At 42.6% G+C, this 11,279-nt stretch overlaps 1 protein-coding gene across 1 annotated transcript; it reads right to left on the bottom strand.

Moving 5' to 3' along the window:
* Positions 1 to 3,539: 3,539 nt before the first annotated feature.
* LOC111854086 (lactose-binding lectin l-2-like) lies at positions 3,540 to 11,050 on the bottom strand. Its single transcript, XM_023831687.2, has 8 exons — positions 10,754 to 11,050; positions 9,453 to 9,482; positions 9,240 to 9,309; positions 8,906 to 8,952; positions 7,908 to 8,002; positions 4,658 to 4,792; positions 4,393 to 4,504; positions 3,540 to 3,795 (listed from the first exon to the last, which is right to left on the bottom strand). The coding sequence occupies exons 3-8, from the start codon at positions 9,296 to 9,298 to the stop codon at positions 3,710 to 3,712; spliced, it is 534 nt and encodes a 177-aa protein (XP_023687455.2). The 5' UTR covers positions 9,299 to 9,309; positions 9,453 to 9,482; positions 10,754 to 11,050; the 3' UTR covers positions 3,540 to 3,709.
* Positions 11,051 to 11,279: the final 229 nt, after the last annotated feature.

Genomic DNA, 11,279 nt, shown 5'->3' with positions numbered 1-11,279 from the left:
CACCTTTCTTCCTGCCTGCACCATGCCTCTCCCCCATGCCAGAACCTCCCGAATCCTTGACTTTCAGTGGAAAGTTACTGGTGTGTTTGTTACTGCTGAGGACATCATTTCTTTGAAATGGGCAGATTCCTTTTGAAAGTACTTGGTGTCTGAAGCCTGCAAAGGCTGTTTTACAGGCTCCTTCTGTTGACTTTTGCCTTGCTGGTGAAGTAGTCAGAGCATCTCTACAGGCTCTGAGGGAGATGAGATGATGACTCACTGACTAATTTTGAGATAGACACCCCTGTTCCCGCAACTAAAAGAACAATGAGTTCACCGCTTACAGACAGTGCTTTATGCAGCGTAGGTCACACTGAAACCTCAGAGTCCTAGCCAGGCTCTGAAGAGAGCTCTTCTCAACATTCTGGACAGAGCCATTGTGGAGATGGAGACCAGGTTCTCCAGAGGCAAACTTGTTCTGATGATGGCAGTGAATTGCCTTCTCCCTCAATCTTCCTATTTTCTGGATGCTGCATTGTTAAGCCCCCTGCAGAAGCTGGCAGGTGCTGCCTGCAGCGACAGCCTTGCCAATGAAATTTGTTTTGCAAAAGTCATGTTAGAAGTTCCCCTCTGCTGTTACAGATCTCTCCACCATTTGCAAACACCTCCAAGAGTTTAAGGAAACTTTTCCTCAGCTCCATCTCCATGTAAGTGCTATTGTGATTGGAGAATTTTTTATTTTATTTAACCTTTAATTAACCAGGTTTGTCCCATTGAGATCACAGATCTCTTTTGCAAGGGAGACCTGGCCAAGGTGGCAGCAACACAGTGACAATGCAGAGTCTTACAAAGTAATACAAGAAAGAAAAGAAAACATAGTTAGAATTTACAATTACATATAGATAACCTCGATTCCAGAGTCTTTAGAAGAGTTTTAAATTCCTTGAGGGGTATTAAATTGTGCAAACGGAGTTCAACTTGAAGTCTGTTCCACGAGTAAGGTGCTGAGAATCTGAAGGCTTTCTTTCCTAGTTCGGTTCTTACTTTAGGAACAACCAGATTTAAGAAGTCCATCGAGCGAAGGTTATGACGTCCTTGCTTCCAGGATAGGAGTGAGGATAAGTAAGAAGGAAATTTACCCCTGATGGTTTTATACTGTACAGTAGATGAACATATGCCAGTGAGTGAGGCGACGAGCTTGTAAAGAAGACCAATTTACTTTGGCATAAAGCACACAGTGGTGAGTTAGAGAACTGCTGTTTGAAATAAACCTCAGTGCTCCATGATAAACGCTATCTAACATGTGAAGACAATGAGCAGATGCATGCATGTATATTACATCACCGTAATCGATGATAGGTAAAAAAGTTGATTGAACTAGTTTTAGTTTTACATGGGAAGAAAAGCATGATTTGTTTCTGAAATAGAATCCTAAAAGGGATTTCAGCTTTTTTGTTAAATATTTAATATGTTCCTTATAAGACAGATGGTCGTCAATTAAAAGTCCTAGGTATTTGAAATTTGACACCAATTGTATTTGGTGACCATCCCTTGTTAAAATTTTTCCAGATAATATTAGTCTGTCTATTTTGAGGTGGTGAAGAACACTTTTGTTTTGTCCGCATTTAAACTGAGTTGTAAGTGACAAAGTTGTTCTTGTACTTTGTCAAAAGCAACTTGAAGGTATTCAAAAGCCTTTGCGGGAGTAGGTGCAGAGCAGTAGATCACGGTATCATCAGCATAAAGGTGAAAAGTTGAATTTGGAATATTCCGACCCAGGTTATTTATGTATATGCTGAACAATAATGGGGCTAGAATTGAACCTTGTGGGACCCCTTTATGAATATGGAGTAACTCTGAGGTAGAGCCTTCTGCTTGAATTGCCTGGGTTCTTCCTGTGAGGTAGTTTGCAAACCATTCAACTGTTTGTTTAGAGAAACCGATATCTATAAGGCGATTAATCAAAATTTTATGATCAACAATGTCAAAGGCTTTGGATAAATCTAAAAACAAAGATAGGCAACATTGTTTGTCATCAAGGGCTTTTATGATGTCGTTTGTGACCTTCATCACAGCAGTGGTAGTGCTATGGTTTTTACGAAAACCTGATTGATAGGGTGAGAGGACAGAGTTTTTATATAAATAATCTTTTAATTGCATATTGATCAAGGATTCAAGCACTTTTGCGACAACAGAGAGTTTTGAGATTGGCCTATAATTATTTAGATTTGTTGGGTCACCCCCTTTTAGTAGGGGGATGACAAAGGCTGATTTCCAGTCATTGGGGATTTCGTTAGTTAACAATGATAGGTTAAAGATATTACGTAGTGGTTCAGCTATAATTTCAGCTGCTAATTTTAAAAAGACGGGTTCTAGGTTATCCGGTCCTGATGATTTTCTGGGATTTAATTCTTTTAGAGCCCTTTCTACATCTGCTGAGGTAAAAGGAATAAGATTAAAGACTTGCATGTTATCATTTATACAGTATGAGACTGGTGATTCTGTGGATAAGTTATTATACTGAACCAAGTTGCCAGATGAAATAAAATGTCTGTTACAGTGATTTAATATTGCTGTCTTATCAGTTATTCTGGTGTCGTCGACAAGTATATTGGGAGGAAGATTAGTTGTGTCATTGTTAGCGGACAATGATTTGATAGTTTTCCAAAAATTTTTTGGGTTATTGAGATTTCCGAGGGTGGAGGACAGGTAATAGTCGGCTTTAGTTTTTCTAAGCAAAAGGGTAAATTTATTTCTGAGTTGTCTAAATTTAAGCCAATCAGTCTCTAAATTTGAATCTGTCGCATGTGAGTTTTTTCCCCACTTTGTCACGTGTCCTAACACCCTTCCGATGCACAGTGTATTAAGCTCAAACACTGAGAATATTATGGGTGTGAGGTCAAAATACTAAGGTTATGCATTAGTGGGTTTAAAAATATAACTATGGTTTACTTTAGCTTTTGTCTACAGACCACTTCATAGCTTAAACATAAAGATATAACACTAGATGTTAGCGATCCAGAAACATTTCTTACTGTCCCCCCATTGAATGCAGTCTAGAACCGGACCTGGGTTCATTATATACACACACACACACACACCTCTTTGTGCCCTGTTATCCCGACAGTTATTGTTAGTGTTGTGTGTTTGTTGTGGGGATTATCAAAAATGGTCTCTGGCAGTATAATTTTGGAGGGTAATTGTCATTGTGCTTTACTGTTGTTGATGTCCTTTGTTACTGTTTTACCCAAGCCCTTCCCTGTGTTTATGTCAGCCCTTGTCCCTCTTGGCTTACCCTTCCTGCCTCTTGTTTTGAGCCCTTGTGGTCCTTTTGTTTCTGAGTAAGTGTGTGTTTTGTTCTGTAATGAAGTCCATTGTTGGTCCTTCACTGTGTTCTGGCATGACAATAATGTTCTGCTCAATGTGTAAATTAAGTAACTGTCATACTTTCTGAAATAATATTTTGTTTTTAGTTGATATATCAACATTTCTATGAATTTTACCATGATCTGAGTAAAAGTATCTGGCAAATATCAAATACATACAAAACATACACTTGATGCATATGAATATAGTTTAATAAGGTATTTTAAGCAAGAGACATTTTAATGCATTACAAGTTTTTATTTGGATACTACAATTTGATATAAGCTGAAAGAATCCCAAAGCGCCTTGAACGCATACGAGGAAAGGGAGTCACATCTATATCCTGCTGAGTTAGACCATGGCTTCATGCCACGTGCTGCACACCAGAGTGCCGAGCGCATACAGAGGCATAGGAGAAGTCACAGGGCATGTCGTTCCATCCTTTTTCCGCTGTAGGTATAACAAAACCAAGAGAGTCACATCTGGGCTCCTGAATTGTATTGAGTGCTTCCTGTGTTACTAAGAGGACGCAACACTATGTTTAAAGAGCTAACATAAGAATTATGCCTTTTTACCTGTAACAGAATATCTATTTTATCTAGAATTGTTACCAGAACATGCATGCTAACAACATGAAGTTTTTATAAACACTGACAACCAGATTTGTTTGTTTTTTATTTGCTATGATAAATTACAGGCTGTATTGGAGCTGATGTCAGGATATACAGGTCACATGACATGGACGGTGTGCTGGTCCATCTCAAGGCACAGATGCACAGACCCCACTACTTATAAATCATGTAAACCGTGTGTCTCTGCACTCTGAGAAGACACTGGATTCCCTGGGGGAAGCTCATGCAAACACATGGGAGATTATGCAACTCCACACACTAAGCCAGGCCAAGAGTCAAACCCGTAACCCTGACAGTGACAAGTCATAGTGATAAAAATAATTAACAAGAATTGTAGCCTATTTAATCAGCACAACTGTGGAAGAACCAGGAGGACCCCAGCCACTGGAAAGGCAGGGAAGGAAGTCACCCTTACCGCCCCAGTTTGTGTGACCACAGTCTTCTCCTCCACTTGATTCATTTGGTTCACCCCTGTTCCACTTGGTGAAATCAACTTTGGAACCATCTGTCCACAACCAGGTACCTTCCTGAAGAGGGTCCAGTATAGAAGACAACAGAGAACACAGTGTGACATAAGTGTATTCAAGCATGACTGAAGATATTCGAGAGAATAAAACAAGCTCAGAGATATAAGCAGAAAAGAAAAGAGACTGAAGGAAAGAGTCCCTTTTTGCCATTACCTTACTACAGTCCGTCAGGCCGATCCAGGTGTGATTTTCTGCAGAATCTCTGCTTTTGATCAGGGCCTTGATAAACTGGAATTCCTCTTCACTGTGTGTAGAGGCCAGGTTTCCCCCAAGGGACAGGCAGTGTAACTGAAAAGGAATGGTTTCCCAAAGTAACTGTCTGTCAAAGTCCATTTTTGTAAGAAAACCATTTTGGGCTACCTGGAAATGTTAAATTTTCTTACATAAGAACATAAGAACATAAGAAATTTACAAACGAGAGGAGGCCATTCGGCCCATCAAGCTCGTTTGGGGAGAACTTAGCTAATAGCTCAGAGTTGTTAAAATCTTATCTAGCTCTGATTTAAAGGAACCCATGGTTTTAGCTTCCACTACAATAGCAGGAAGACTATTCCATACTCTGACTACACGCTGTGTAAGGAAGTGCTTCCTCAAATTTGTTTTAAAATGTTCTCCCGCTAATTTCCACTTATGGCCACGAGTTCTAGTATTTAGACTAATATTGAAATAGTCATTTGGCTGAACAGCATCCAGACCCGTTAGAATTTTATAGACCTGAATCATATCCCCCCTTAGTCTCCTTTGCTCAAGGCTGAACAGATTCAGTTCCGCTAACCTCTCCTCGTAAGACATTCCTCTAAGACCAGGAATCATTACATGCCTCTTGTTTGGAAAGTTCAAATATATTTAGGTTTCTTGTCATTTGGAAGGATAGTACTTGAAGATGTCCATCCATCCATCCATTATCTTCCGCTGGATCCAAGGTCGGGTTGCGGGGGCAGCAGTCTCAGCAGGGAAACCCAGACATCCCTCTCCCCGGCCACTTCATCCAGCTCCTCCGGGGGAATCCCGAAGTGTTCCCAGGCCAGCCGAGAGACATAGTTCTTCCAGCGTGTCCTGGGTGTTCCCCCGGGGCCTCCTCCCAGTGGGACATGCCCGGAACACCTCACCAGGGAGGCATCCAGGAGGCATCCTAATCAGATGCCCGAGGCACCTCATCTGGCTCCTCTCAATGCAGAGGAGCAGCAGCTCTACTCTGAGTCCCTCCCAAATGACCAAACTCCTCACCCTATCTCTAAGGGAGAGCTCAGCCACCCTGCAGAAGAAACTTGCACTCGCAATCTCGTTCTTTCGATCACTACCCACAGCTCGTGACCATAGGTGAGGGTAGGAACGTAGATCGACTGGTAAATCGAGAGCTTTGCCTTTTGGCTATGCTCTTTCTTCACTATGACAGACCGATGCAGCGCCCACATCACTGTTGACGCCGCACCGATCCACCTGTCAATCTCCCGTTCCATCGTTCCCTCACTTGTGAACAAGACCTTGAGATACTTAAACTCCTCCACTTGGGGGAGGACCCCATCCCCGACCCAGAGAGAGCATTCTACCCTTTTCCGGCTGAGGACCAGAGCTTTAAGGAACTCCAGGCGAATCTCATCCACCCCGCGTTGGAAGGCGTGTCGGTGGGATTGAGGAGGTCTTCGAAGTACCCAAAATGTCTCGAGTTGAGGTCAGCAGCACCCCATCCCCACCATAAACAGTGTTGATGTTGCACTGCTTTCCTATCCTGAGCTGCCAGATGGTGGACCAGAATCTCCTCGATGCCGTCCGGGAGTCGTTTTCCATGGCCTTGCCAAACTCCTCCCACACCTGAGTTTTTGCCTCAGCGACCGCAGAAGCCGCATCCCGCTTGGCCTGCCGGTAGCTGTCAGCTGCCTCTGGAGTCCCACAGGCCAAAAAGGCCTGGTAGAACTCCTTTTTCAGCTTGATGGCATCTCTCACCACCGGTGTCCACCAGCGAGTTTGGAGATTGCCACCGCGACAGGCACCGACCACCTTACGGCTACAGCTCCGGTCAGCTGCCTCCGCAATGGAGGCGCGGAACATGGCCCATTCCGACTCATTCCGGGACCTGGGAGAAGTTCTGCCGGAGGTAGGAGTTGAAACTCCTCTTGACAGGGGATTCCGCCAGACGTTCCCAGTAGACCCTCCCTATACACTTGGGCCTGCCAGGCCTGGCAAGCTTCCTCCCCCACCAGCAGAGCCAACCCACCACCAGGTAGTTATCAGTTGACAGCTCTGCCCCTCTCTTCACCCGAGTGTCCAAGACATGCAGCCGCAAGTCCGATGACATGACTACATGACTACTACCCTAGAAACTGCGGCCTAGGGTGTCCTGGTGCCAAGTGTACATATGGACACCCTTATGCCTGAACATGGTGTTCATTATGGACAATCCGTGATGAGCACAGAAGTCCAATAGCAAAACACCGCTTGAGTTCAGATCGGGGGGGGGCGTTCCTCCCAATCACGTCACTCCAGGTCTCACTGTCATTGCCAACATGAGCATTGAAGTCCCCCAGCAGAACAAGAGAGTCCCCAGGAGGAGTGCTCTCTAACACCCCTTCCAAGGACTCCAGAAATGGTGGGTATTCTGAACTGCCACTTGGCACATAAGTGCAAACAACAGTCAGGACCCATCCCCTAACCCAGAGGTGAAGGGAGACTACCCTCTCATCCACTGCAGTAAACCCCAATGTACAGGCACCCAGCCAGGGGGCAATAAGTATGCCCACCCCTGCTCGGCACCTCTCCCCGCGAGCAACTCCAGAGTGGAAGAGGGTCCAACCCCCCTCAAGGAGACTGGTTCCAGAGCCCAAGCCATGCGTCGAGGTGAGCCTGACTATATCTAGTTGGAACTTCACAACCTCGCGCACCAGCTCAGGCTCCTTCCCCACCAGAGAGGTGACATTTCATGTCCCTAGAGCTAGCTTCTGCAACCGAGGATCGGACTGCCAAGGTCCCCGCCTTTGGCCACTGCCCAGCTCACATCGCACCCGACCCCTATGGCCCCTCCTATAGGTGGTGAGCCCATTGGAGGGGGGACCCACGTGCCTTGTTCAGGCTGTGCCCGACCAGGCCCCATCGGTGTAGGCCTGGCCACCAGGCGTTCGCCATCGAGCCCCACCCCCAGGCCTGGCTCCGGGGGGGGGGGGGGGGCAGTGACCCGCATCGGGGCAAGGGAAATCGTGGATCCAATATTTTTCCTCATCATTAGGAGTCTTGTGAACCACACTTCATTTGGTTCCTCATCCTGGACCTGTTTGCCTTGGGTGACCCTACCAGGAGCTTAAAGCCCTGGGTAACTTAGCTCCTGGGATCATTGGAACACACAAACCCCTCCACCACAATAAGGTGTTGGCTCCAGGTGTTTATTATTCATTGGCCTTTGTAACGTTACCTCAGAGTCAATCCAAGTCTTCCTGACATCAATGTACTGGAAACAGTGGTTTTTGAAACTGACCCAGCCAGCTGGACAGGTGCCCTGGCAAAAACCTGTCAGTGAGGAGCAAAAACACGTAGTAATGTGAGACACACACCTGCCAAAGACTGTAAGATTAATTCATTCTCTGAATTAGTTGAGTATACCCTATTTTTACAAAGAAAATGTGTAAGGGACCAAAACCATATCTATTACTAGAATTTTCTTTTGCCTATGATTAAGCATTTTGCTTAGATAAGTCCCAAGTCAATGGTGTTAATGCAAAACTTGTCTGTTGTTAATCCCGTAAGTTAGTCAATAACTAGAAATTGCCCATTGCTAAGCCAGTCTTTAGGTACAAACCTATAAGCCAAATGTGTAGTTAATGTACTTCAAGTTGTATGTTACACATTTAAAACGTAAAGCTGCAGAGGCAAAGAAATGTAAATATATACAGGAAACATTATCTTAATTTAGCTTTATGTACCTCCTGGTTTTCACTGCATTATGGGTAAAACCCAAGATACTTATTGTATACTGATTGTTAAACCCAGACTGCACCATTTATTTTAAAATTAAATTCTACATCTGAAATTATAAGCAAAGTTAATTAGAACTGAAGATTATAATTATGCATTAATTTTGTACTGTGATTTGCCTGACTGGCATTATGTATGTGGCTACAGAAAATTAACTGAAAATTCAACAGTGCCATTGTGTGATAAACGATAACAACCAAACTACCAGTATTTTTCTAATCTCACTGTATTAGCTGCATGTGTTGTTTGTTTTCAAGAGGTCATCTTTGAGTTTGAATATTTCATTAGTCAAGACCAATCAGCTTTTTTAACCTGGTAAAAGAGGGTTTTCATTGGTGAGAATATTGTGGCCCTCACACTCTGAGCAATGGTAGGACACCACAGTCAGGTATTAAAAGAGACCAACATGTTCAGTGTTTAGATGTAACATTTTTAGACCTGTATCCAGCGTTGATGCTGTCTGCTGCCTCAGCTGCCCTTCCACACTAAAACAAACAAACAAAAGAGAATCTATTCAGAAAACTGGATTTGTTATAATATTGAAATTCAGGATCTCAGTCAAGAGAGACTGAGGCCTAAACAAAGACATTTTAAGGAGGATCATCACTTTGCCTGCTGTGGATCATTACAAAACAACTAGTCACATGACGGGCACAGAGTCCAACCCACTAAGCTACAAACTAATTCCACCACCTATTTAACTTTTTACAACTTGTTTCTGTTGGGTAGCTTTAGATCCAATGGAGGTGACATCTTGCTACCAAACACTTACCCATATCCGAAGAAGGGAAGAAGGCAAAGCAACAGAGCCGCTATTATGGTGTGAGCCATGCTTGGTGTCCCTAATAAGGAAAGAACACATAAGAATCATAAAATAAGTCATTGTCATGTGGGATATTATCATTCATTTTTCATCAAATACGATGATTGAGCAGAGAATGGTTCTGATATGTTCTATAGTGATGTAAAGTTGAATAGATCTTACCTGTAAAGAGCCTGTGTCTTTTTTTCTTACCTGAATGAAATAAAAGTATTACATGATTTCCAGGTAAATGGTGCAGTAGTTGACTTGTGCCTGGTGTTACACCTGAAACCAAAGCTTTTATATTCAGAGGAAGTGGGTGGCTTCCTCACTAAGGCGGATGCAATGGAAAACTATATCCTCATAGAGGAAATATGGATATTCACATTCTGAGCACATGCTGTTTTATATTTTGTTGTTTGAAATGCTGTTTGCATTTTAAAAACCTGCTACTTATTGACAATTTATAGTATGAAATTTGGCAGATATGTAACACACAAGTTAATCTATTTGTTTCTCTATAATGACTTTTCATTATATTCACTGTAATCCAAGTAAGCTTAGCTAAAACATGTCAGATGGGCCCCTCATTCCCAGTATTCCCATTACACACTTTTATGTCAGTAATTATTTAATTAATTAAATAATTAAATGTTGACTGCTCAGATCTTACCAACAACCTGCTTTTGTTTTTCTTTCTTTGTCAGAGATTAGGGTGAAACTAAATTGCTGTTCTCATTTTAATAGCTGTAGAAGAACTACTTACACATATGGAAACGAAAGGAACATTTCCTTATTTCCGTTTCTTAGAGTTACACCTGTTTCCAGCACAAACCTCATAGACTCACTTAGTGCAATTATTTGTTCAGCAATGGCATAAAGAAGGCCATTGATAAGCAAGCAGCTGCAGCAGGTAATACAAAGCTTAATAACAGTGACAATGATGCTGGTGTGGTGTTTCATGACAATTTCAGTGACACTGATAACACAACCAACTATGAAAGTGAGCCGTCAGAAGGCAGTAAAACTCAGGGTGCTGGTTAAAGGAGTGATAGGACAGATGTGGTAGAAAAATTATAAATCAACTTCTCTGATAATAAGACTCTGGACCTCTCAGAGAATGATTAAAGTAATTTCTTTTATTCGAGCAATCCAGCAAAGTGCTCCCCTCACACTCTGGCACTCGGTACCAAGTAACAAGGAGCACAAAGAGCAACCAGTTAATACATCATAACTCCCAATTCCCAGTAAGTACTATTAAGTCCTGATTGGTCACAAAACAACAACAAACCAAGCTCAAACGTATAACAAACAAAATTCTCCCGCTGTATTGGTTCACCTTGGTAGCAAAGTAGGGATGAACGATTTATCAATTTAAAATCGAAATCACGATTTGAAACAACACGATTAGCAAATCGCAAAAGCTGCTATTTAGGACATACATTATACATTATACGTAATCCCTATATGACAGTCATGCTCACCAATCAGAAGTGGCCCGAGCCGACGGAGTATACGCCCACAAATAGCAAACACGTGAAACCCGAAGAAAATGTTGCATTTGCAGTGCAGAAAAAATACTGATTCCACTACTGAGCTGTAAGTGAATTGCCTTCCTATTTCATGGTACGAGATTGATTCAGAAAGGTCCTGTCATGAATAAAACCGCCAACCTCCTTTTAACCACCAGCAGCAACATACTTCAGCATATCACACCTTTGTTTTTGTTAATGGGAAATCGTATTAGCATGACCCATCAAAAAAACAAGGAGACAGTCAGGAATCCTGTGACCCCCAGAAAAGAACCCATAATCCAGTCGTGTTTATGTCATATGTTTTTGTGCTCATTGATTTAAGTATTGATTTCCATAGATTAATCTTGTGAAATTGATCTTAATCCCACAACAGTAGTAAAATAAAACCTCCTTTTAACATAAATACTAAAAGAACAGATCGCTTTAATCGCTATTACAGTTGGGTATGGGCACGGTCTTATTATTTATAAAAGAC

The sequence above is a fragment of the Paramormyrops kingsleyae genome, chromosome 22 (genome assembly GCF_048594095.1).
Source record: "Paramormyrops kingsleyae isolate MSU_618 chromosome 22, PKINGS_0.4, whole genome shotgun sequence".
Lineage (NCBI taxonomy): Eukaryota > Metazoa > Chordata > Actinopteri > Osteoglossiformes > Mormyridae > Paramormyrops > Paramormyrops kingsleyae.
The sequence above is the reverse complement of the archived record's forward strand: the minus strand, read 5'-3'. Positions and strand labels throughout refer to the sequence as shown.